Here is a 27,799-nt window from a genome sequence, read left to right as displayed (position 1 = left end):
CGGCTGTAAACACGGTCGTGTCCGTCGACTCCATCGGCTCCATCGGCCACCTGAGCGCTGCACACACTTGGCACGGACAGCCCTCCGCCATGGCTCTGCCCCTACTGCTGAGACACCCTTCCAGGAAAAATGTACGTTTTGTTTTATCGGGGTACGAAGAGGGTTGTGCGCTCGGAACACCGCGGAACCGGCGCCGACTCTAGCGCATCATCTTCTTTCTTTCATTTATTGCGAACTACTGTCCGACATGAAGGAATACTTGCAGCCGAAACCGACAGAGTGTAGCTCAGGCATATTGGAACTGTAACCTGAAGGTTACTGGATTGAATTCAACCTCCAGCTCTAGAACCCCTCCTTACTTAGGTGCAGTGCTTACCCTGCATTGACACAGTTGTAAAACTAAGTAAATCAGTGAAACGTCGATTACCCGACAATAAAACACCTTGGCTTGGAAAAAGGCATCAGCTGAAAAAAGGTCAAATTAAGCAGTAATAATAATAATAATATTACTTTAACGATAAAGAAACGTCGGACTCAACGGTGTGCCCCATGAGGTGAACTAAATATTCATATATACATCTTCACGTTTCATGCATATTCATCTATTCATTTGCATAGTCGGGAAGGTTTACGTGTCTTTTGTTTAATGATGGATTTTTTTAGTAATGATGTTTTTATAGGTTCTGTTTGTTGGGTATCACTATTGATTACATGTATTGCTGCACTGAGAGGGTCTTTTCGTTGTATTTGGGTTTTGATGGACAAGTACCAAGCCTGTTATAAGAAAGGATGGGTTGTAGTGTTCTGGGCAGTACAGTGGTGCAGTGGTTGTGTTGCAGTGCCTGGATCATTCAGGCATAGGTTTGAATCCACCTTCATCTGTGTGGAGTTTAGTCTGTGTTCCCTGTGCCTGCATGAGTTTCTTGCCACATTCCAGAGATGAGTAGTTCAATAGTTTGTTTGTGTACCTCATTATAAAAAAAAATGTCGGAAGGTTATCAGGATTCATCTATCCTGCGTTTTATGCACCTACTAGAGCGATGAACATCAGTGCATCAAGTGGAAAGTAGCAGACTAGGTTTACTGAAGAATCACATGTCTGCAGTCATGTCTTTTTCTCCTAATGTAATGCACAAATTGTATTTTCGCTGAGATGTACGTCGCTTTGGAGAAAAGCGTCCATCCATCCATCCATCCATCCATCTTCCTCCGCTTATCCGGGACCGGGTCACGGGGGCAGTAGTCCAAGCAGAGCCCCCCAGACTTCCCTCTCCCCGCACACCTCCTCCAGCTCCTCTGGGGGAACCCCAGGGCGTTCCCAGGCCAGCTGGGAGACGTAGTCTCTCCAACGTGTCCTGGGTCTGCCCCGAGGCCTCCTCCCAGTGGGACATGCCCGGAACACCTCCCCAGGGAGGCGTCCAGGAGGCATCCGGAACAGATGCCCGAGCCACCTCAACTGGCTCCTCTCGATGCGGAGGAGCAGCGGCTCTACTCCGAGCTCCTCCCGGGTGACTGAGTTCCTCACCCTATCCCTAAGGGTGCGCCCAGCCACTCTGAGGAGGAAACTCATTTCTGCCGCTTGTATCTGCGATCTCATTCTTTCGGTCATGATCCAGAGTTCATGACCATAGGTGAGGGTAGGAACGTAGATCGACCGGTAAATTGAGAGCTTCGCCTTACAACTCAGCTCCTTCTTCACCACAACAGACCGGTACAATGACCGCATTACTGCGGACGCCGCACTGATCCGTCCGTCAACCTGCCGCTCCATTTTTCCCTCACTCGTGAACAAGACCCCAAGATACTTAAACTCCTCCACTTGAGGGAGCAACTCCCCCCTAACCTGGAGGGGGCAATCCACCTTTTTCCGACTGAGAACCATGGCCTCGGATTTGGAGGTGCTGTTTCTCATCCCCGCCCCTTCGCACTCGGCTGCAAACCTCTCCAGTGCACTCTGTAAGTCTTGATTCGATTAAGCCAACAGGACCACATTGTCCACAAAAAGCAGAGACGAGATCTCGCGGCCACCAAAACAGACACCCTCCGTTCCCTGGCTGCGCCTAGAAATTCTGTCCATGAAGATAATGAACAGAATCGGTGACAAAGGGCAGCCCATGCACCAGGAACAGGTCTGACTTACTGCCGGCAATGCGAACCAAGCTCCTGCTCCAGTCATACAGGGAACGAACAGCCCGTAGCAGCGAGCCCTGAACCCCATAATCCCGAAGTACCTCCCACAGGATGCCACGAGGGACATGGTCGAATGCCTTCTCCAGGTCCACAAAACACATATGGACTGGTTGGGCAAACTCCCATGAACCCTCCAACACCCTAGTGAAGGTATAGAGCTGGTCCAGTGTTCCACGGCCAGGGCGAAAACCGCATTGCTCCTCCTGGATCCGAGGTTCTACTATCGGCCGGATTCTCCTCTCTAGTACCCTGGCATAGACTTTCACAGGGAGGCTAAGGAGTGTGATTCCCCTATAGTTGGAACACAATCTCCGGTCCCCCTTCTTAAAAAGAGGGACCACCACCCCGGTCTGCCAGTCCAGAGGCACCGTCCCCGAACTCCACGCGATGCTGCAGAGGCGTGTCAGCCAAGACAGCCCCACAACATCCAGAGACTTGAGAAACTCGGGGCGGATCTCATCCACCCCCGGAGCCTTGCCACCGAGGAGTTTTTTGACTACCTCAGCAACTTCAGCCAGGGTAATGGACGAGTCCCCCTCCGAGTCCCTGGCCTCAGCTTCCTCTACGGAAGGCGTGTCGGAGGGATTGAGGAGATCCTCAAAGTACTCCTTCCACCGCCCGAGGACATCCTCAGTTGAGGTCAGCAGCGCACCACTTCCACTGTAAACAGTGTTGGCGGAACACTGCTTCCCCCTTCTGAGTCGCCGGACGGTTTGCCAGAATCTCTTTGAGACCGACTGAAAGTCTTCCTCCATGGCCTCACCGAACTCCTCCCAGGCCCGAGTTTTTGTCGCGGCGACTGCCAGAGCCCCGTTCCGTCTGGCCCGCCGGTACCCGTCAGCTGCTTCAGGAGCCCCATGAGCCAGCCAGGCCCAATAGAACTCCTTCTTCAGCTTGACGGCATCCCTTACCTCCGGTGTCCACCACTGTGTTCGGGGATTGCCGCCGCGACAGGCGCCGGAGACTTTATGGCCGCAGCTCTGAACCGCCGCCCCGACAATGAAGGTGCGGAACATAGTCCATTCGGACTCAATGTCCCCAGTCTCCCTCGGGACCTGGTTGAAGCTCTGTCGGAGGTGAGAGTTGAAGACCTCTCTGACAGGAGCCTCCGCCAGACGTTCCCAACAGACCCTCACTATGCGTTTGGGCCTGCCAGGTCTGTCCAGCTTTTTCCCCCGCCATCGAATCCAACTCACCACCAGGTGGTGATCACTTGATAGCTCAGCCCCTCTCTTCACCCGAGTGTCCAAGACATATGGCCGAAGATCAGAAGAAACGACTACAAAGTCGATCATCGACCTCTGACCTAGGGTGTCCTGGTGCCAAGTGCACTGATGGACACCTTTATGCATGAACATGGTGTTCGTTATGGACAAACTGTGATTAGCACAGAAATCCAATAACAACTCACCACTCGGGTTCAGATCAGGGAGGCCGTTCCTCCCAATCACGCCCCTCCAGGTGTCACTGTCGCTGCCCACGTGGGCGTTAAAATGCCCCAGTAGAACGACACAGTCCCCAGTGGGAGCGCTTTCCAGCACGCCCCCCAGGGACTCTAAAAAGGCCGGGTACTCTACACTGCCACTAGGCGCATAAGCACAAACGACAGTGAGAGACCGTTCCCTGACCCGAAGGCGCAGGGAGACGACCCTCTCGTTCACCGGGGTAGACTCCAACACATGGCGGTTGAACTGGGGGGCTATTAATAAGCCCAAACCCGCCCGCGGGGTAAACGAGGACCTTGATTTAATAGTCATAAGGGGATTTTGAACCACCGCTTTGTCTCATCTGTCACCCAGGACCTGTTTGCCTTGGGAGACCCTACCAGGGGCATATAGCCCCAGGCAACATAGCTCCTGAGATCATTCAGGCACTCAAACCCCTCCACCATGTTAAGGTGGCGGTTCATGGAGGGGAGAAAAGCGTCCACTAAATGAATAAATGTAAATGTAAATTGAATTGGTAACTGCAGATTGCTCCTATGGTGCTACCTTCTGATCGACTGGCATCCCATCCAGGGTGTATCCAGCCTCTAGTCATTCTGGGATGGGTTACGGACCGATATATTGTTGTTAAGGACAATTGATCAGCTGAAGCGAGTGAGGGTTTTGGTTTTAGCTTACTTTGAAAGAGTGGAATCCTTTTGCTGAAAGAGTAATATTCCAGTTTACTCCTGCTGGCCCTACCCTTTTTTTGACTTAACTGTTACTAAATAGGGGGTGCGGCGGCGCAGTGGGTTGGACCATAGTCCTGCTATCCGGTGGGTCTGGGGTTTGAGTCCCTCTTGGGGTGTCTTGCGACGGACTGGCGTCCCGTCCTGGGTGTGTCCCCTCCCCTTCTGGCCTTACGCCCTGTGTTGCCAGGATGGCTCCGGTTCCCTGCGACCCCGTATGGGACAAGTGGTTCTGAAAATGTGTGTGTGTGTGTGTGTGTGTGTGTGTTACTAAATATTTCATAATGGCAGATAATCTGGCATCTTTTTCTCTCCATCAACACTATAATTATTGTATATTGCTATAATTATTGTAATAATACTTTTCCAGCTAGGAAGAGAGAAATTCCACAAAGCCCACCACTTTGACTACTCTGGAGGTGTTCCCATGGTGGCTCCGCAGAAGGCCCATACCCAGCCATGGTACCCTGTGTTCCCCCAAGCAAAGGACAGTCACTACCCCCCATGGCTGGCCTTTGACAAACAGGTACGCAAAGTCTCATATTTGTCTCATAGTGGGCTCCCTATTTGAGTCAGAAAAGTCTTTTGTGTGCTCAGAACTCTGGTACATTATGTCTAGGAGGGGATGGCAGCCACTTGTACTTAGACCCCCACAATTTTATTTTTCCGTAATTCTTCACAATAAGAGTTTTTGTTTTCTTCTCCTCAGCTGTCAGCTGGTTTTTGTAATAGGGGAAAACTGCTGTTACTTTGTGTTGCATCTTTGCATTGTATTTTGTATTTTATCGTGACCTATGTTCAGCACTCTATGTTACACTTGGGGGGGGGGGGGGGGATGCTTTATAAAAATTGGCTCAGTTGAATTGAATTGAATTGAATTGAATTGTTACACTGAATGCGGCTCTTTCTGATATACTTCAATCAATGTGCCTTGTTGTATTTCTTGAAGTAGTTGGTCAGGTATTCTCACAGGAGACTAAGTCAGCAGAAAAAACCTGAAATAAAAATATTTAAAAACTTAAGAACTTAAGTTGTAATTTTATGAATTATCCAGAGCTCTAGTGATCATTTGTTTGAATAGTCTTTACAACACTGGATAATGACTGATTCGGGGATATGTTTAAATATTGTCCAACTGCTTCGCTATTTAAAGATTTGCTAAATGTAGCATTAATGTGGTCATACTGCATGTTTTGTCTATTTTCTTTTCCCTTGAATGCTGGTGCACTCCTGGTGCATTGCCCTACCAGTGAGCTTCAGCTGACTGTTTAGTGTTTAATGAAATGCCTTCCCAGAAATAACCTCCATTATTGCTGCAATTTTGTCTCCAGGTGCTCTGCTTCGATGCCCACTTCCAGGAGACTGTGACCGAGAAGCGGGAGGAGACGTACAGGATCAGGAAGTGTAAGATCTACTTCTACTTGGAGGATGACACCATACAGGTTGTGGAGCCCGAATACAAGAACAGTGGGATACCACAAGGTAGCAGTGAAATGAAACAAGAACCATGCTAGCTTGGTGAATTACTTTTTGAACTGTGTTGACAGCCTACATTGCTATGTCCCCCACCAGGAACCCTGATCCATCGCCACCGCATCCCCCTCCCATCCCCCGATGATGACCAGTTTTACACCGTGTACCATTTCAACCTGAACCAGGACGTGGTGCTGTATTCCCGTACCTTCAGAATCGCAGACTGCGATCCCTTCACACGCACCTTCCTACAGAAGCTGGGCGTGCGGCTGAACCCACCTGACTCTGTCCCAGAGGACCCGTACAGCAAGCTGCGCAAACAGGTGAGTGGGTGTAGCCTCTGCCGGGTCTGACCGCCCCGAGGATGCCGTCTTGACTTGGCTGACTAACGCCTTTCCAGATGGAGGACAGCATGAAGCCCCTGCGGCCGTACGAGAGGTGGGACACGCTGAAGCAGTTCCTGGAGCACGACCGCAACGTGCTGCGCTTCTTCTGCCTGTGGGACGACTCGGAGAACATGTCCGGGGACCCCCGTGAGCTTGTTCTGCACTATTTCCTGGCCGACGATACCATCGAAATCCGGGAGGTTGTCCACCCCAACTCAGGCCGTGATGCCGTGCCCAAGTTCCTACACAGAAGCAAGTTGCCTAAGGTGAGACTGGAGCCAACAGGCTGGACATTGGACATGTCAGGAGATTCATGTGTAGACACACAGCCTGTTAAGAAAGTTGTGTCCAACACTGGAATCACAGAACTGCTGATTCCCTTTTAGCATTCAAGAAGATCTCAGAATTCAGTAGTAGCCTTGAGCAAGGCACTTGATTTGAATCTCTCTCTCACACACACACACACACACACACACACACACACACACACACACACACACACACACACACACACACACACATTTTCAGAACCACATGTCCCATACAGGGTCACGGTGAACCGGAGCCTACCCAGCAACACAGGGCGTAAGGCCAGAGGGGGAAAGGGACACACCCAGGACGGGACGCCAGTCCATCACAAGGCACCCCAAGCGGGACTCGAACCCCAGACCCACCGGAGAGCAGGACTGCGGTCCAACCCACTGCGCCACCGCACCCCCCTGGTTTGAATCAGTACAGTAAAAATGATCCAAGTGTACAAATGATGGTGGCACAGCGAATAGCCCTGCTGTCTCACAGTGCCTGGGTGGTGCGAGAGGACGTGGGTTCGATCCCCGCTCTGTTTGCGTGGAGTCAGCATGTTCTCCCTGTGTCTGTGTGGGTTTCCTCTTGTTTCCTCCCACAGTCCAAAGACATGCTGTTCAGGTTCCCCCATAGTGTGTGAGTGACAGAGAGAGTGTGTTCCACTGATGTGTGGATGAGTGACCCAGTGTAAGTAGTGTATCTAGCAGTGTAAATCACCTTGGTCAATAAGAAGTGTGGGCTGACAACACTACATAGAGTTCATTGGAAGTTACTTTGGAGAAAAGCGTCTGCTAAATAAATTAATGTAATGTAAATGAGTAAATTGCTGTAAGTAGCTTAACACCATATGTTCCTTTGGAGATGGGCATCGGCTAAATGAATTATTACTATTGCTGTTATTATTATGATGAAAATTAGCATACATAAGATATTTAGAGTTATTTTCTGGAGTAGTGGTCTGGGTTAGGGCAAGTGCAGATCTCTGTCACGTCGTCCATGGACCTTACCAGTTGCAATCATCCTGCCAACATTATCGTTTCGTAAAGTCAGTATTTTCCATTCTTGTGACTGTGCTTCTGTGAAAACTACAGACTTGTACCAGATGCACGTGTGTTTGTTACTCAGATGTGTTTGTCTTTTGCTAGATCTAATTACTCAAAGCCATTTGAGGAAGTCTAGTTTCAAATGGCATAACCGCCTGGGACTTGAACCTAGGACCCTGTGTTCCTGAACCCTGCGATTCCACAGCATCGAAACATCATCGAGCCCAACGAACCTCATGCCCTATTGAAATAAGAGAAACTGTTGGCCTCCCTCTCAACAGCACGCTCCTGCCGTGAGGTATCAGCCTGGGGAGGCGACGGACCGAACGGTGCTCAACGTCTTCGGGCCGGTGGGCCGCGGTGGGCGCTATATCCTGGACTGCCAGAAAGTAGGTGAAGTCTCAGTGTCCTCTCAACTTCTTTACTCCTGCATACTTAGTAGCAGGAACGTAACTGGCAGGAATCGCAAAGTCCCATTTAACTAGAATAGAGGTTGCGGTCCATATGGGCGCCAGTCGGGCACTGGGCGGAAGGGGCTCTCCATGGAGAGTGCGCCCCACACTCGCTGGGATGTAACTGAGAGGAGGCCCTTGGTGTGCATGTGTGGGGTGACCAGACGGGCGCCGTGCAGCAGGACTTCTACAAGGACAGCGACCTGATGCTGGGAGCCGTCATCAACGTCTGGGGCCGGAAGGTGCTGCTCTGCGACTGCGATGACTTCACCAAGCGGTTCTACCGCACCAAGTACGGCGTAGGTGAGTCACACTGCATGGTTCCGCCACGAAGCACATAAGATTGGAGCTGAATTGTCAAGCAACCCCACCTCACTGTAAATTAAATTTATTAAAAAAGGAGCTGTGAGTAATTCATATAATTACTTAAGTGCTTTCACACAAGGGCTGTAACCACATGCCCAATATGTGTCCTGCTCTTATACCCTTGAGCCGCTTGTTAAACTGCATCCCTCCAGTGGATTAACTAGCTGGGGGGGGGGGGGGGATCTGAATAACAATGTCTGCTAAGCACAAAATAATAACAGCATAGTTATGAAAGAACAATAAGGGATTTTTTTTTTCCAGCTGAACACATAAAAAGAGGGTTCTTTAAATTCGACTTGTGTTGTTTCGCTTCAGTTTTTCAATTTACCTCTTTCCCAGAGTCTTCCCTTTCATGCGAACACGAGTGGCCCAATCTCAGTAAATCACCCATGATGTTCTGAAAAAAGGTATCAACTGTGTTTGACCGCTGGATGTCAGCAGGTCCATAAGTTTTGCCGTCTCCACTTTTCCACATCTGCCAGAACTCTCCCGGGGGGGCACCTGCTAACTTAACACTTGCTTTTAAACTTCACGACATTTGCTCGGGTGAACAGCCTTCTCATGTGTTTCATCCCTTGCTGCGTTTACTGCTAAGTTTTATGCTTAGGAACTTTTCCCATTTGCATTAACAAACATATGATAATTTATTCATTTGCGGTGATTAAGCTTTTAAATGTGGCTACAGTTATAAAATGTAAAAAAAAAACAAAACCATCTGGCTTGCTGATCCACATGTCATGAGCTGGAAATTTTATTCTAATGTTTCCAATCTGTTCAATCAAAGTTTTTTTTTCATATTCATAATAGTGCGGATGAATTTTAAATTTGACACAAAACAGGCTTTTCTTGACTTACGATCTGTTGGAGCGACACGGTGGCACAGCGAGTACTGCTGCTATCTCACAGTGCCTGGGTGGTCTGAGAGGATGTGGATTTAATTCCCCACTCAGTCTCTGTGGAGTTTGTATGATCTTGCTGTATCTCCGTGGGTTTCCTCTGGGTGCTCTGGTTTCCTCCCACAGTCCAAAGACATGTTGTTCAGGTTCACCCACGGTGTGTTAGTGACAGAGAGAGAAAGTGTGTTCTACTGATGTATGGATGAGTGACCCAGTGTAAGTAGTGTATCTAGCAGTGTAAGTCACCTTGGTGAATGAGGTGTTTGGCCTGATAAGTCTACATAGAGTTCATTAGAAGGTGCTTTGGAGAAAAGTGTCTCCAAAATAAATAAATGTATTTGAACAAACTGCAGTTATTGCAGGGCTGAAACATTTCCTCCAATAATTCAACTAATAAAATTTCTCCATTCAAATTTTATAGCCTGGAGGGCCCATTCCATCTATATATTCACCTTATTATTGGTGTACATGTTACACACTTTATTGTTCATTGACACTGCATGCTGCTCTAAACCTTACATCGTTCCTTAGCTGTTCTTAAATTATAACTTGCAGTTTATCTGGAATTTAAGTTGCACTATTTTTACTCTAAGTAAAACTTGCACTAATAAAATATAGAAAGGAATGCTGTTTATTTTTATTTGTTTTAGATTACTAACAGCAGGGGGAGCAGTGACACAGCGGGTTTGGCCAGGTCTTGCTCTCTGGCGGGTCTTGTGTTCGAGTCCTGCTTGGGGTGCCTTGCGATGGACTGGCGTCCTGTCCTAGGTGTGTCCCCTCCACCTCCAGCCTTGTGCCCTGTGTTGCCAGGTTAGGTTTCTGGTTCAACGTGACCCTGCTTGGGACAAGCAGCTTCAGCAAGTGTGTGTGTAGTTTACTAATGCCTTGATTTCTGGCTGTGCCTTGGAAATTAATTTGAAATATGCTTTTGGTTACTTATTGGATTTCACACACACACACACACACACACACACACACACACACACACACACACACACACACACACACACACACACACGATTGAAGCCACTTGTCCCAAGTCGGGTTGCGGCGAACTGGAGCCTAACCCAGCAACACAGGGGATAAGGCTGGATGGGGAAGGGACACATCCAGGACGGGACACCAGTCCGTCGCAGGGCACTCCAAGCAGGACTCGAACCCCAGATCCGCCAGAGAGCAGGCATAGACGAAACCTGCTACGCCACCACGTCCCCCTGCTGTTGAACTGCAGTATATATAAAATATGTTTTCCTTAAAAATCATGATTAATATGGTTGTTAACGGCTCAACAGGTCTAGTTTGCCCTTTAGCTTATATTTTTGTTTCATTTAAATAGTGCCACTTAAACAATATAAATTATATTTACTGAGTGAAACAAAGCATTTGTTCATTTCAAGTCTTGTCATATTGTTCCTCTCCTGTATTTTTCTCTCATTTTAGTTGATTATTAAAACAAATTAGAGGGGAAAAGCATTCTTCCTGTTAGATGACTCGATTAATCGTGAGGATAGCGGGCGCAGTACCCCAGTCAATATTAAGATGATCGACAGTTACAGCCCTAAATGAAAGTTTTATTGAAAATGTCCTTCACCAACAGGGGGCGCACTTCTGAAAGCCCCTTTTCAGCACACGACGCAAAAGCAAAACTTCCATCGAGTCCTTATTCGTTTAAAAATGTTCCGTCCGTACCAAAATAAACAGTAACCAACTCCAGATACCACAGATTGAAAAAACCTTGAGGATATAAGGATCGCTCACCGGCTGACAGATGAGACACAGTTAAAAAAAAAAAAAAAAAAACTGTCAGGAAAGATTGTTTTCCAATATCCAGAGGACAGTGTCTGCATTACTCCCAGGGTGGCTGTATGAAACGTCTCTGGACTGCCACCAAGGGCCGCCAGGATGTTAGCCGAAAATGCATTAAGGCCCATCTGAAATGTTTCCGACCGAAACGCACCGAGTTTATTCGTTTCGCAGACGAGGAACGTGGCACCTGGCACACAGCGCGCCGTGACAGGGTCCCAACTCTGAACCACGTGTCTCCGAATGCACCGCTTGACTGATTATCCTGCCTTCTTATCTTTATTCGCCGGGGCTCAGAAAGGACACGGCGCTTCTCGGTGGCGGTAACGTGAGACGAGCGGACATCCTCCCTGCCGCGGCATCGCCCGTCCCGCCTTGCTTCACGGTCCCGGTCGCATTAGTTACACATGATGTCAGTGGAGGCAACCAGTGACAGGTTGACAGACGGTGCTGATGGAACTGCGGTTTGATCTTCGGAGGGGAGGAGGTCTCCGTCTTTTGTTACGGGATCCAGTGACTCCTGACCCTCCCCCCATCCTTCTGCTTCTTTGTCTTTGGCTGGATTTTGCAGAGGACTTCACACCCGTGCCCCGCCGGCCCCCCCCGGCCCCCGAGCCGCCCAGGCCGGTGCCCCCCTACAATGGCTTTGGCTCCGAGGAAGACTCCCTTTGCTCCTGTGAGGGACTGCTGCCCAAACCCCCGCGCAGGGACTTCGGGAAGTTCATGGCGAAAGACAGGTAGGGAGAGGAGACCCTGAAAACCCAAAACCAAATGAAACCAAACGTTTTCAGGGTTATTCGCTCAACTCCCCCGATCTGCTGCACTGGCTTCCGTTGGCCCAACATCGGTGGTAAAGTCCAAGGTTTGTGTCAGATGTGGTTGCGAGCAGCTCTGGAGCCCCCTTCCATTTGCCCGGCACACATTGGACTTTAGGTACAACACAGCAGTAGTTGGGTGGGGCAGCAGGATGAGTGCAGGGCCTTGGGGAGGGACTTTGTCGAGGGGTGCAACCGGAACCATCTGCAGCTCAACGTTAACAAGATACAAGAAATGGTGCTCGACTTGAGGAGGTCCGGGGGGGGTCCTCTTTGTCAGAGAGCATTGATGGAGACCCTTGATCACTTATCATCCATCTATCATTTTCACCATGCAGTTTAAACCTTCCCTGTAGGAGACCTGCCGACCTAATTTTTTGTTTCTTTCCGTGTAGTTTTTGCATGCAAATATATTTTTTTTTTCCGAGTTTTACTCGCATAACGGTACGTCTTTGTTGTGTGAGTGCGCGGCATAGGTGTGTTTTTGAGAAGCGGTCTTCGTGTTTTGTTCTGCTTCTCCCTTTGCTCAGGCAGGGCCTGCTGAGCCATGTGCTGCGCTTTGTGGGCAGAATGGTGAGCGATGACCCGGTCAACAAGGAGAGGCGCTTCATCATCTCCTTCTATCTCAGCGACGACACCATCTCTGTGTTTGAACCGGCCCAAAGAAATTTAGGTATAACCTGTAACCTGCTGCCAGTAATGATAATGCTTTATCTCCACAGCGACTTACAATGTTAAGGTTTTTATGGCTATTTACCCATTTATGCAGCTGGGTAATTTTCAGTGGAGCAATTCAGGGTAAGTACCTTGCTCAAAGGTACTATAGCTGGAGGTGGGATTCAACCCTGGATCCTTTGAGAGCATGGTGGCAGCTCTAACCACTGCGCCCCCTGCTGCCTTCCCTGTGTGTGATTTCTTAATAACGCAAGGAGCGGCCTGTCCCGCACTTGAAGCGGATATGCTGGGGTCGTGAACCCACGCGTCCTCTCCACCCGTGGTCTCAGGGGTGCTCGGCGGCAAGTTCCTGGAGAGGTGCCGGGTGAGAAAGCCGGGCCAGGATGTGTTCAAGAGCGAGCCGTCGCAGTACTTCCAGGCCTGGGACCTGTACGTGGGGGCCCGCGTGTGTCTGCACCAACATGAATTTGAGCTGCTCCACGCTGATGAGTACACCTTGAGCTACATGGAGAGGCATGCGGAGGAGGTACGAGGGATCACGAGGGATCGCCAGGGTCCTCCCTTCCCCGTCCGTCTCCTCCTGTTCTCACGTACTCTCCATGCCCTCTTTCTGTTCCCATTTGAAGAAGAACTTCCATTACTGTGAGAAGGAAGAGGAAGAATCGAGGCCTTTTCATTGAACCAGATGAGCAGAGGGTCGAAGCCGTGTATCCTGACCAATCAGATCACCCTTTACCCTTATATACCCTCACCTTCTGATGTAAAAGCCCTGATTTGTCCCATCACGGTTTATGTTTTCATTTTTAGCGAAGCAGTTGACCCCCGGCATGTCCCCGCAAACCACAGTAGCGAAGAGGCTCCGTGAACGTTCATCACGCACTTTATTATTTATTATTTATGGTTTTTCTTACACTGCCCTGCCCTTTCCCAGTTCTATGTGATGTCACTGAGGAGGTGCTGCGTTTCCTGTGTTTCAGCTCTGGCACATGGTTTACTCCATCAGGTTAACGTGGAACATGTTTTGCACACACACACGCACACACACACACACACACACACACACACACACACACACACACATGGCATCCAGAGTCCACGTCACGGAACATTACTGGGCTGTAAGCTCGTGTTTCAGCAGTTATGGCTTCTCCATAGGTTTGTCGATGAGGAGCCGCCGTTGCAAGCGTTGTTCACAAGAATCGCTCTGCAGTTTCCGCAGGCCGACATCGCTGCCGTTCTGAGCAAGCTGAAGTCCATGAGCGAGGACGGGAGGAAGGAGATGAAGCGGTTCTTCTCCACCTGTGACCCTGGGAACATGGGAGTCCTTCCGCTGGAGTCCCTCAGGTGGGGAACCTCACGAAAACCTTTGAGTGGGACGCTTGCTCTGAAACGGGATGGGCAACCAGTTTCTCACCTGGCCACTTTTGTAGCCACTCAACAATACAAATGGCCCCACTTTAATAATATATATGTATTTTTAAATTATTATTATTATTGTAATTAGTAGTAGTAGTAGTATTACTGTTATTATTGTATGTGTTGTGGTTGTTGTTAATAATAATAATAATAATAATAACCAGTTTAAAAAAATCCTTCAATAAATTCACTTCTGGGGGGTGCGGTGGCGCAGTGGGTTGGCCTGGGTCCTGCTCTCCAGTGGGTCTGGGGTTCGAGTCCCGCTTGGGTTGCCTTGCAATGGACTGGCGTCCCGTCCTGGGTGTGTTCTCACCCCCTCCAGCCTTACGCCCTCTGTTGCCGGGTTAGGTTGTGTGTATGTGTGTGTGTGTAAATTCACTTCAGAACTCAAACAACACCTGTCTGAACTTGAGAGAAAACATAATTTTTTGCCAAATAAATCTGAAAAATTCATTAAAAAATTCATTAACTTTTATTTGCACATGCCGAGTGCAAGGGGGAGGGTGTTCTCTTCCAGTGGTTTATGCAGGTGCTGCGCAGACCGTGCTAAAGCGGCCGTAGCTCTCTCTCCGCCCCGTCGTCCCTGTTCGGCTCCGGGTTCCGTGGAACCCCCATTGTTTGGGAGACGGGGTAAAATAGGGTCAATAGTCACACCGACATCTTGACTGTGCTCAAGAATCATGTTTCCGCATCCAGATCGCCGCTTCTGTTGGCGTGATAAACGTTCTCTATTGTTTTCTCAGGTGTGTGTCTCTTCGGAGGGAAGCGCCTGCTAGATGAATAAATGTAAATGTGACACAGAATTTCCATTTTGATTCATTGCTTGGGATGTCGATGAAATTTAAAGCAGGGGGATTTAATTGCGCCGACCCTGCAGGACCCTGCTGGATGGGATAAACTACCGGTTGTCAGGCCACGAGATCCTGACCCTGGGCCGCAACTACGCCGTCCGCGACCCCCCCGAGGACGACCTGGCTTCCCTTCTGGCCGCGGCCCAGGACCACCTGAGCAGGAAACACTTTGAGAACTTCCCGGAGATGAGCGGGGCCTTTGCTCACGAGGACCGCGACAGGTAGCATCCCAACCCCCTGCTCATCAGGCCTCACCTGCCGCACACACAGCACACGCAGAGCCCCGTCTCACACACACACACACACAGACACACACACACACACACACACACACCCACCCTTCAGCAGTCTGCTGGTCGAGGATCTGCAGTTCGTTCCAGCGTTTCAGGAGCAGCACTGAAAACAGATGCGTCCTCCGGGGGTGGGTGGCACACCCCACGCCGGGGAAGCGGACCACTCTCAGTGCTAAAGGGCTAATCCACGTGTCCCGTTCGTAGGCGTGCGGGGACGCCTCGCACTTTCACCTTTGGTGTAACGTTCCCCCAGTAATGAAGTCAGCATTTCAGCGCATGATAACTCCCCTCGGTGTCGACATGTCACATAGAATAATAACTCCACACTGCATTGTGGGATATTTTCACTGGTTATCACAGAAGCGGGCGGCTGAACAGCAAAGTGGTGAGGACTGTGTGCAAAGCCTTCAAGCTGCCTCTGCCGGATGAGCTGCTATTGACCATCCTCAACAGGTACGACTGCGAATCGTGTGTGTTTTCTATTCCAAAGGTTCAGATGAAATCCACAGTATATCACACACATAACCTGCAAAGCAGTTTGATCCATGACTGGGGATAAAACTTGAAACCAAAAGCTGCCCAGACAATCCAAAATATATAGATGTGTCAAGTGCTATGGCTGTAAAGTGTTTTTTTCACCTTCCCCATGATATGATCAGAAATTAAATAGGTGAAATATTCAGTTGCTGACCCTCTGCGTGCTGTATATCACCTCGGCTCAGGTTCAAGACAGAGACCGATGAGATGGACTACCATGCCTTCCTGTCTGGCATCAACTGGAGGGAGAATCCAGCTCCTCTGGTTCCACCTGACAACACGGTGCAAGTACGTGACCTTTAACAGCAGCTCTAGTCCTAGTCCGCTTTGCTGTCCCCATCTATTGAGGCTTGGAAGCAAAACTGGAGACCTCTGTACCCAAGTGGCCACTTGATCAGCCCGGCCTGTTGCCCCGAACCAATGAACCAGCTTCAGCAAACCAGCTCTGTGATGCCTTCTTGGTGGCTTAGCATGACCTGCTTCGAAACAAGTTGATGAGAAACATTTGCAGTGGACACATGACTGTGAGCTAAGGGGGCCGCCATGCAGTTCCAGTGCGGACCAGCAGAGGGTGGTATTTTGCTGTTGTTTAGGTCGTCGCACGGCTTTCTGCTATTAATAACTGCTTCGTTAACTAGATTTAATAGTAGCTTAAGAGACTCAGAGGATGAACGAGCAAGTTTGAAGATGATGAAATACATATTTTCAAGGCAGAATAATTAGCATATAATGAAGTGCAACATTATATTCTGTTCACCATACTGAACACTTCTGTCTATATTTACATATTTAGCAGAGGCTTTTCTCCAAAGTGACTTCCAATGAACTCTTTTTTTTCTCACTCACACAACATGGGTGAACCTGAACAGAATGTTTTTGGACTGTGGGAGGAAACCCCCACAAACACAAGGAGAACATGCAAATTCTACAAGGTTTGACCAGGGATCAGACCCATGTCCTCTCACACCACCCAGGTGCTGTGACACAGCAGCACTACTCACTATGCCACTCCATTTACATTCATCCATTTAACTAGTTATCCAGCCAAGGCTGTGATACTCATATTTTAAGACCCATCGCATAGCTGTCATGCTGTTTGGGTCAGACAACACCACTTGCACATGTCCACATGCAGCCTTTTCAAACTCAGCTATGTAGTTTTGGCTCCCAGATGTCCATGGACAATTGACTGCTGAAACACCTTTGCCTTCTTCCTTGTGAAATGTAGCCTGCCATTGCACAGTATTGAGGAGGGACATCCAGGCATCTTCTCAGAGGCCTTTCATGGTCTGTGGGTTTTTTTTGTTGTGTCCTTGGAATCAGCTGATTACAGCTATGAATTGACTAGACCACTTTACCATCATCTTGACTGTGTTGGACTGATCTGCATGGTGCTTTAGTGTTGCACACGCACACACTGTCTGAAACCACCTGTCCCTTATGGGGTTGCAGGGAGCCAGAGCCTAACCCAGCAGCACAGGGCATAAGGCTGGAGGGGGAGGGGACACACCCAGGACAGGATGCCAGTCTGTCACAAGGCACCCCAGGCAGGACTTGAACCCCAGACCCACCAGAGAGCAGGACCCAGTCAACCCACTGTGCCACCATGCCACCATACCCCCCATCCTTTAGTGTTGCTTACGATACTATTACAGTGAGGCTAACAAGATCCCGTCATATGCAAACAACAGCAGCCCTCATGTCCCCAACCTAGATACTCTTCCAACAAAGACTACACTTTCAGATACTGCCCATAACCACCTGTGTGATGCAAGTTTATGAAGACAGAAGGGGTTCTGAATGTGATGGGTTTTGAGGCCCTTCTTGTTGGAAGGAGATTCAGCAGTTAAGAGAGAAGATCATAGACCACAAGGTTCTCAGGATTCCCGAGGAGCTCAAGCCCCTTCAACACAGCAAGACTACTAGCCATCAATGGTGTCTGAGAACTTGCATGCAGAAGTGGGCTGTGAATTTTTCGAGAGCTTGGTTTCAATAGATGCATAGTGTCTAATGCACTGCTATTTTTTAGTGTTCGTATTTGTATTCTGTTTTAATGTGGTCGTCTTAACCAGTTCTCCGCTGCTTGGTTTCAGGTGCACACAGTCTGGACTGGTGAAGCTACAGGCCCACCAATACAGCTTATTAACTTCTCCACCTTAATGGAAGATCTCTTCGGAAAGCAGGAATAAAGAACATTAGTGGCAAGTGTCCCCTGGAACTCGAAACAAACGCCCCTTCCCACCAACAACCTGCTCGTTTCTCCTAGATATTTTAACTTATAAGCAAGTAGTCACATACTTGTATCTTTGCGTGCTTTGATTTCTTGCTGCAGAAATAAAGAAACGATTTAATGTGAACAGTGCATTAATTTTGCAGAGTAGCTGAATTACGCTTAGTAAATGTTTATTCAGTAAGTTGACACTTTTCTCCAAAGTGATTTACTGTGTGTAAGACAATTATTTCGATTTACCCATTTATACAGATGGGTAATTTTTACTAGAGCGATTTAGGGTAAGTACTTTGGCCAAGGGTACTATAGTAGGAGAGAGGATTCAAATCTGTTTTTCACATCCAAAGGCCATGATGGTGCTTGCTACCCGTGTATATGTATATGTGACAAAATATAGAGAAATGCTGCACTCAGTGGTCACAATAATACACATTACTATTTGCATAAATCTTAATAATGCATTCCTGTGTCCATAAGAAGACACTCTGTCTGGATTCAGAGCCAAGAACACTCGTTGTTGAAAAGAAACCAGTCTTTCCACAGCCAAACTGCTGGCGAGATCAAAATTCTTTTGGAGCCCCTCTCCCTTGGTCCTCTGTGGAGGGATTGCAGGTTTTCTCAGCACTCATTTCCTGGGTCAATATCTTCCTGCTCATGACTGCAGCTCCTGGTCCCCAGTTCACCTGTGCTATAAGGTCCCCTAGCAATACCGCCTGGTCCCCTATTCCAGGGAGGTAGAAAGCCATTTTTGTCACATGGGGATTATCTGCTCCTTCTTCTTTGCTTTTGCACCCACTAAATATTAACCGGTCCAAGCTCTGGCCTCTGGTCCACGACAAAGAGTGTGTGGTCTGCCAAGCTGTCTAAAAGAGTTTGAAGAAGCACTCATTCGAACTCTCTTACCAGTGCAACAGGAGGGCAATGGCTCTTCAGGAGACCTAAACTCTTCCAGTGACACGTAATAACTGCCGTCTCCTCCTGTAATCTAACAAGGAACGAGTTCATGGCTGCTTTGTTGTTAATGCTGAAATTTCCCCGTAAACACAGGTCTTTCAATGGCAACATGCTCTTCAAGTTGCCCAGTACCCTTTGTCTAAGGCCTCCTTTCCCAAATGGCTCACAGAATTTAGTGACTTCTGGCTCAGTCCACAGCAACGCCAAGGTCCCCTGAAATGAAGCCTGTGCTGAAGTGCAGTGGTCCTCCCCCCGCCCCACGTCAGCCAAGGACCAGTTTAATGCGGAATAATGTACTGTGAAATTCCAAAAAAAGAACGAAAAGAACAATAAGATGTCATGTACAATTACCTTATAGCTGACGAATTATACATAGCTTAAAAGGGTAACATTTAACATTTTCATGGGTGATTGTACTCTGCTGGAATATTCCATTACATGTCATGTAAAATATATGGCTTACGGCAGGAAATTCTTTTTATGGAATATATGAAAGCAGTAGAGTGGAGTAAACTGCAGAGTAATCCATTGTGGTAGCAGATTTAATATGTGCACTACAATAACATTTTTCATTAGAGAAACTGAAGTGTCAGTGAATGGCTCTTGTGACCAAAAGTACTTGATTCTCATGGTTGCTGGTGAAACAGAAACATACATTTGCTGTATAATTACCTGTATATGATAATACTACTACTACTACTACTACTACTACTACTACTACTAATAATAATAATGTATTCAATTATATAATTTATTAAATAAGCTGATGTTTTTCTCAACAGTGACTTACAATGTCATACTTACTGGGATTTACCCATTTATGCAGCTGAGCATTTTTTTACAGTCAGTGGTCACAAGTGGATCAACTACCTTGATCAAGGTCTGAAGTGTCAGAGAAAGACACGTTTTAGTGCCTTTTTTCCTGCAAAACTCAGATAAATTTGAATTATCCGCTAATTCGGATTCTATTTTAAAACAGCTCAAAACTTTGTTGCTTGTTGTAATGTACTGGGGAGCCCTGGCCCACACATGGGGAAGCAGTCTCCTTCTCCACAAGTTTCTCCTTCCATAGCTGCCACGGAGAGGGGCTTTTTACTGCAAAGGTAATCAGCTCCACTTTCCCGTCGCTTTTTACTCCAATCCCCCCAACCCCCCTCGCCCAGAACACTTGTTCCCTCAGCAGAGCATTCGTGAGCGACAGCTGCCCAAACCTGGTACAGCAATCAACGCGATGCTGTCCTTGGCATGCCCCAGAGAACACATTATTTTAGGTGGTAAAACAAAGACTAGTTATTCTATATGGGCTGTAAATTAGAAATGTGGGACTTCATGCAAGTCTACGCTCCCGGTGGAAGTCATTTTGGAAGGTGGTGAGTTTGTTTTTCCAAGCTTATGGCTGAACGTAAATCAGAACAGTCCGAAATTGTGAGTTTTTTCAATAAAAATGTGCCTTAAAGTGGAGCTTGGCGCAAATGTCCTACATGAAGATTGAATATACTTCACGTCTCTTGGGTCTAGAATGGAGGTGACTGGCTTTCGGGAGTCCTGGCGCATGTTTGTCATCAGCAGTCAATAAGTCAAAGGGAAGAGACAGCTGTGGCTGATGAAGAGAATGGTGGTGTCCAAGTATTTGGTAGAAGAAGAAGGAGACGACGTCCCATGAATGTCAGCTGTCGGAAACATTAGTGTCAAGATGAAGCCCATGAAGCTGTATGATGTCCGCCGTCTCCAGGATCTCCACGAGAGCTATCATGATACTTGTTGGCCTTTGGTTCTTGGAGCAAGGTGTTGGCCTTGGAGGGCAACCCCAAGGTGGGCTCCATGGGGCGGAATGGGGTGTGAAACGGGGTCCATTATCATATGGGGCACTGACACTAAAAGGAAGGCTCTTCACTTAGGAATATACACATACCAGCCCTTACTCGATGGAGCCCGACAGGCGAATGCACAAAAGGTTGAGTTTCATAGAATTGGCACTTTCGGGAAGTTTCTGCCAGGATTTTTTTGACGTTTCATACATTCAGCTGATGAGAACTTCTCCATTTCCTGCTCTGGGTCATTCACAGTGCTTTGCGCACAGTCAGAGTTCAAATATGATTAATAGTCCTCCACAGCTGAAACCATATTCCCATCACTATATACATGAGACACTACAGATCCATCCCATATCTGTGTCCTCTGTCATGTCCTGAGGGGGGAGGGGGTCATTAAAAATACCAAATCAAAGTGCGAAGCTCGTTGGTTGAGTGTTCTTCTATAAAAATGTAAAACGTTTAGTTTTCTATTCATATTTTAGATATAAGAAAGATGAAAAAAAACTAAAATGTCTCAGAGCATTTGAAGTGGTTCTTTCCTGCCGTTGGCTGTAAATTGTGGAGTCCGAAGCTGAAAGAATGAGGTAACCCTTCCAGAAGGGTAAGCTTGCCTCTCCAGGTAACCTTTGACCTTCTGAGGTATGCTTTGATTTTCCGTCACAGTGATCAGAGGGTACAGGCACCTTCTCCTTCATCGCCCCTCAGTGTGCACCCACGTAGTCCTGACACATCGTTTCCATGTTGCACCACTGATATGCCAACATCTGTCAAACCTTGGTCACATGGAGCCTTCTTTCCCTAGCAGGGTGACAACCATCGATGCCCCAGAATTGCTCCTAGTAATGGACCTCCGAAGGTGAAAGAATCAAATGACCAGCTAATTTCCATTGGGTACCTACTCTTCTTCCTTGGAAGACATCCACACCTCCAGCAGAAGATTATTCACTTGAATGTGGCAGTATGTGTGGTAACTTGATATTGCTTTTCAGGTTAGGTGAAGAAGAATCATATTCTTAGATTCCTGCCAACTATGAGATGAAATGATAAATCAGTTCCCTTCAGCAGGACCTGCTTGCACCTGGGAGATGGGCAGGATTCTCCGAGAGGAAGATCAGTCACCTCTACTGAGATATGGCATCACTGGCAGCTTCCACTGCAGAAGTCAGCATTAGAACCTCTAGATGAGAAGTTGGCTAGAAAAGAAAAGCTGGTCTGGCCTGCAGAAGACTGGCGGACCTCAGAACCTTTCACGGTAGGGTGCCATCCGAGTAATCGGCTGACCTTTCCAAACCTTCTGAAACATGTGAATTGTCTACAGTTCATGCGTTGCCAGGCAATTTATTACTTCTATACATCAATTTGTAGAGTTTCAATTGTCCATCTTTGTTTTCTGTGGGAGGGGGTGCAGTGGTGCGGCGGGTTGGACCGGGTCCTGCTCTCTGGTGGGTCTGGGGTTCGAGTCCCGCTTGGGGTACCTTGCAGCGGACTGGCGTCCCGTCCTGGGTGTGTCCCCTCCCCCTCCGGCCTTACGCCCTGAGTTGCCGGGTAGGCTCCGGTTCCCTGCGACCCCGTATGGGACAAGCGGTTCAGAAATGTGTGTGTTTTCTGTGGGTGGAGGAAGCTTTCACAATAGATGAACGACAACACGTGGTCCTAAAAGTGGCCTGAAACCCAAAAACATATTTGAGCCACAGCTCTAGTTTGGTCTCCTCCACTAAACCGATGGATTAAAGAGCTCCGTGCGGCACATCACCTCCACATCTGAACCCAATTACACTGTGGGCTATACCTTCTGTCTCGTGGGAGTGGGTCCACACGGTCACCTTGCAGAACGGGTTGGGCCAGCTGCTTTAAAATAAACTTGTTGCGCTCACGCACGCACAAGCTCATAAAAGAGGGAGGTGGGGGGGGGTGTTGCAGGTAGCACAGCCCCCTCCGCGCCTGGAATCCCCTTTTGGTTTGGAGAGCTTGTTGCGTCCGTGCTTGTGCGCGCGTGCGCCCGTCCAGCTCCCTTTCACTGATATATAGCTTCTGTTTCACGCTCCACATCTGATGCTGATCCTCAAATGAGCAGAACCTCCCAACCCCCCACCCCCCTGTTTTTTTGTCTTTTCTTGTAATTCCCGTGGACATGCAGAGCAGCAAAAGGCACGTGTGTCAAGCTGAAGTATGGCAAGATCATGGGGGGTGGGGGGCACAGGGGGTGAGGCAGCAGGAGCGTGCTCGACCGCAGTCTCACTGTGAGAATGGGAGGGAGAGAGAGGGGGGGCAGGGTAGGAGGGAGGAAGAAAAGCAATTGTTGTTGAGGAAACTCCATCTCAGTTGACGGCGTAGCTCCGGTGGCTGGATTAACTCGGTCGTGCTCCTGCGGTAGAGGTGAGGCGACGTGTGGCCGCCACTCCCCCTCTGGGCCGCACACACACATCCAGGGTAAGTTCCGGATTCTGCGCCGGCCGCACGCCGATGTTCATGCATGCTGTCCTTTCCTCGAACGAGCTCGGGACGTCCACCTGGGGCGCGCGCCACCAGAACGGGGACGCTGTCGCTCGGACTCCTCCGTACGCCTGAGCTCATCGGCGCACCACCCGCGTGCGACGTTCCCCACAAACGGCAGCGAAAGAGCTGCCTGTCAGAGCTGTTCCACATGGTGTGATGTTTTATATCATTGGCACATGTGGTGCATGGACAAAAAGGTGAGAAACGGCGACTTTGTGTAAAGCACAGCGGGAACGAAGCCGTTCTGTTCCACGTTTTTATGCGTCATGTTCGCCGTTCTCTGTAGCAGTGATGAGCGCAGTTTCGTGGGGGCTACATGGGAACGCAGGCAGACAGTGTAATTTCGACTCCACTGAGTCATTCATGGGAGGGGTGATGGTGGGGCGAGTGGTGGTGGGGCGGGGTGGTGTCTGCCCCTGAGCCCTGGGGTGAAATGGCACAGTGTGCAGGGGGTGATGCATGTGGGGGTGCTTGTGGCGACACGAGTGGCGAGGTGTGTAGTGGTTTGTGTGTGTGTGTGTGTGTGTGTGTGTGTGTGTGTGTGTGTGTGTGAGCGATGAAAGTGGTGTGTCCTGCAGTGGTCTGAGCGGGAGGAGAAAGTGTCAGGCCCATGGCTTACTCTGGGTAGACTCTGCAGTGTGTGTGGACAGATACAAACACACACACACACACACACACACACACACACACACACACACACACAGAGGTGTTTCAGTGTGTCACAGGCTTCGCCCTCTGGAAAAATACAATGGCAGCACAGCACCTGAGCTGTGGTTTAAGACAGATTTGATATTTTATATGTATAACAAATATATGTGTATGTGTATAAATATATAATATGTATGTGTTTGTGTATAAATATAAAAAATATCAAATCTGTATATATATATATATATATACACATACACGTAGGAGAGTAAGTATGTGTAATGTATTTAATACTTCTATAATTTTGTGTTTATATACATATAGTACATATAATATAAACTAATATGTACAAAATGTGGGTGTGTCCCCTTCCCCCTCCGGCCTTACGCCCTGTGTTACCGGTTAGGCTCCGGTTCCCCGCGACCCCGTATGGGACAAGCGGTTCTGAAAATGTGTGTGTGTGTGTGTGTGTGTGTGTGTGTGTGTGTGTACAAAATGTCATGTTTAATTTTAAATTGCTTAAATTATTATATTGTGTCCTTCGAAGTCCCTTGCGGTGCTGGTGTACAGCACACATTATACATACACACTTGATGATACTGAAAAACAGCAATAAAACAAAACAATATGATCCTCGGACAGAACGAGAATATTAAAAGCCGTATAGAACGCATCCCTTTGTGGGTGGAGGACGAGTTCAGGACGAAGCTGACGCTGACGGAGCAATGTGATTGGAGCACTGGTAACAGACCCCCCCCCCCACTCCCCCGCACAGGCCGCACTGTAAAACTAACATTAGTGCGACGTTGGCGGAGCGCCGTCGCCAGCTGCCGGCCTGCCCTCAGATCCGCCGTGCCGCTCACCGCTTTATCGCATCGGATATATTTAGTGGCAGGCTTAGCGGCGCTGTGGGGTAGGGTGAGCGCGTGGCGCTGGGGCGGGATGACAGTGCTCAGGGCTGGTATGCTTCTCGTCGGGGGGGTGCATGGGTGTGGCCCCCCTCCCCTGCAGGAATCTGCCCTTTGGGTTATTAAAAGCTAGTGAAAGTGCCTGGAACTAAGCAAGCAGGCAGAGTGATAAAGCCCCCCGCAGTGCGACTGGGGGGGGGGTGATGCCCCACATGGCCCCCCCCACCATTTGGCCGACCTCGCTCCCGGACCAGACCTTCATCCTTCTACACGTCACATAACAGTCCGTCCATCCCTGCGTCCCTGCGCTGGAGGAAGAGCCGCGTGTCATCAGTGACCAACGGAGCAGACACCGGGTGGGCGCGATTCTCAGTTCGGACCACTCCTTGTCGCGGCGAGGTGACGACCAGTTTCCGGCTGCATCCGCACCGTGTCCTGCTGTGGTCCATCGTGTGCCGCACCATCTGGCCTACCTTGTCGTGAATCCTCGGGGGTCTTCTTGTGGATCTCGGGTGAAGTCAGGCTCTTCGAAATAACATCCCCCAAAAGCAGCCGAGGTTGAAGCCCATTCCATGAGGAGAACACCCAGGAATCGGCAAAGGGGTCCAATCCAGCTTGCAAAAACACAGGGTCTTTTACTGCGGTAAGGTTTCCATTGCCATTTGTCGTTACCGTATGAGAGGGTACGCCGACCGGAGCTGCTCTCAAACGTGGGGCGGCGTATGAATTTTTGGAATTTCACAGCCTTGGTGGGACAGACAGCTCGGCCCCTCTCCAGCGCTCCGCTGCTCCGGGGGGGATCAGCCGGCATCAAAAGCCCCCTGCGTGTGTTTCTGTGGCTACTGCCATGCCTGGAGGCAGAAGGGCCGTGAGCACGTGGCGCACGCCTCTGTCCTGACAGGTCAGTGGAATGGGGAAGTAAGCCGAAGTGGAGCGGGGGGGCAAACCCAACGCACAGTCTGCTTTATGTTAGTGTGCAGCGTAGAACTTTTTCCCCACTTACATTAAAAAAAAACAGTCCAGAACAAAGTTGTAATTCCTTCTCAGAAACATGAAGGTGTTTGTTACCATTTTGACAGATATTTTCATTATGCTGCTGTGGGGCTCAGCCTCTCCCGGGCTGTGCTTTGCACCTCCGGTCAAGTCCTGCCCTGCTCGGCATCAGCTTTTCTGTGTTTGACATGAATTGATGAATCCCCCGTGCTCTGCCTGAAATCGTACCCTTGTCGTTTAAGGCTAATTAAACGAAGCCAGACTGTTTACTTATTCCCGGATTGGATTACGCCGGGATTCCAGCAAGGTGAACGCTGCTCTTTTCCCTGCTTCGACAAACAAACTTTGTGATTGTGCTGCACGGAAAGGCCTCGCCGGACACATTCGCTGAAAGGGCTCCAGCTGCGACGTGGAAAAAGGCGAGTGAGGGGCTGAAAGGGCACCCAGACCTTCGTGTCCCAGGTGCACTGGACTCGATGTTCATCTGCTGGATATAAAAGCTCCCAGTGAAAACACGGACGTAGCAGGTGCGGAGGGCTGATGGAAGGTGCTGGATCGTGCAGTAACCCCGAGCCCTGTCCAGGATGTAATGTACCCTACTTCACTCCCTATGCTTCTGGGATAGGCTCTGAACCTCTGCAGCTGGAAAAGCAGTGAATGAATGAACTACTGAAGGTGATCAAGCACGTTGCTCGAGTGTACCTGGTTACATTCTCTATTTTTGCTTTGGAATACATGTTGCTGCCCATATGGGCTGGCAAATCAATTTTTTTTAAATTAAAGTTCATAAACAAACACCATAGAAATACCATTTAAGGCAAAACATTTTTCACAGTAAATGTTTACCCTGCGTTGGCAGGTAACCTGTAGCACATGCTCTCATCACTAACCAGACACTCCGGGGAACATTTATTTTAACAAGAAAATTGAACATTACATATCTAATGGGTAGTTCAAGCTTAATGATTCACTTGCAGGAGGAAAATATGGGGAAAAGTTGCAGCTGGGGGAGGTGCAGGGATGTGGTGGTGCAGTGGGTTTGGCCAGGTCCCGCTGTCTGGTGGGTCGGGGGTTTGAGCCCTGCTTGGGGTGACTTGTGATGGACTGGCGTCCCGTCCTGGGTGTGTCCCTTCCTCCTCCAGCCCTGTGCCCTGTGTTGCCGGGTTAGGCTCCGGTTCACCGTAACCCTGCTTGGGATGAGGGGCTTCAGCCAGTGTGTGTGTGTGTGTGTGTGTGTGTGTGTGTGTGTGTGAGTTACAAGTGGACTGCTTTTGATCTTCAGACAAAGATGGGCGTCCAAAACGATATTTACAAAGGGGAAAAAAAAAGGAATCTTTTCACATGATGCTGTTTTTTTTAACTTATTATAAATGTCCTCCAGGTGAAACAGGCCTGTCCCAGGTCTGGAGCTCGGGTTCTTTCGGACACATCACCACAATCAGCAGGCCTTGCGTCCCGACACTGTCAAGCACTCATTTGGACCAGGCTTCGGTGATTTTTACATTTTTTCGTCGTGAATACCATTGTCAGGAGGACAATTAAATGAAGAATGCTTCAAAAATATCTGCATGTGGATGGCATTTCCCTTACAGTCATGAAGGAACTTGTTATGTGGCCCATTGCTGTTAATAAAAAACGCATTCCCAGGGAGATGGCGTTCTCCAGGCTGTTTATTAATGTATCAGGTATCTCACACATGTAATGAAAACACTTGAGGACTTTGAGAATGACAGCACGGTGGGCCACCAGCCCAGCCCATTCATCACGGCCTGCAGGGTTCCCACCGTCCTCCCTCGCCTCGGATCGCCCTGGCAGCTTTGCAAGCACTGCTGACGGGCCCATGCCACACAGTATCTTCTCACTCACCCTGCTCATCCTCAGCAAGGAACCTGCGTAAGGCTTGTTTGCACCAGCCAGGATACGATTTCATATATAATAGTATGGATAACTGCATGGTCAGGGGGCTCATGGTTTGAGTCCCAGCAGGACCCATCCTGCTGTATCCTCGAAAAAAATTTACCTGAATTACTCCAGAAAAGCATGAAACTGTATAACTCAACCAAACTGCACTGGATAAAACCATC

At 48.9% G+C, this 27,799-nt stretch overlaps 1 protein-coding gene across 1 annotated transcript; it reads left to right on the top strand.

The window, feature by feature from the left end:
* The first annotated feature begins 34 nt into the window (after positions 1-34).
* efhc2 (EF-hand domain (C-terminal) containing 2) lies at positions 35-17,920 on the top strand. The gene is made up of 15 exons (XM_029256803.1): positions 35-131; positions 4,734-4,889; positions 5,695-5,845; positions 5,936-6,159; positions 6,237-6,488; positions 7,850-7,957; positions 8,185-8,323; positions 11,657-11,822; positions 12,431-12,573; positions 12,905-13,101; positions 13,786-13,919; positions 14,869-15,063; positions 15,496-15,588; positions 15,858-15,960; positions 17,766-17,920. The coding sequence occupies exons 1-15, from the start codon at positions 90-92 to the stop codon at positions 17,859-17,861; spliced, it is 2,199 nt and encodes a 732-aa protein (XP_029112636.1). The 5' UTR covers positions 35-89; the 3' UTR covers positions 17,862-17,920.
* Positions 17,921-27,799: the final 9,879 nt, after the last annotated feature.

The sequence above is a fragment of the Scleropages formosus genome, chromosome 1, assembly GCF_900964775.1.
Source record: "Scleropages formosus chromosome 1, fSclFor1.1, whole genome shotgun sequence".
In the NCBI taxonomy this organism is placed as follows: domain Eukaryota; kingdom Metazoa; phylum Chordata; class Actinopteri; order Osteoglossiformes; family Osteoglossidae; genus Scleropages; species Scleropages formosus.
The sequence above is the reverse complement of the archived record's forward strand: the minus strand, read 5'-3'. Positions and strand labels throughout refer to the sequence as shown.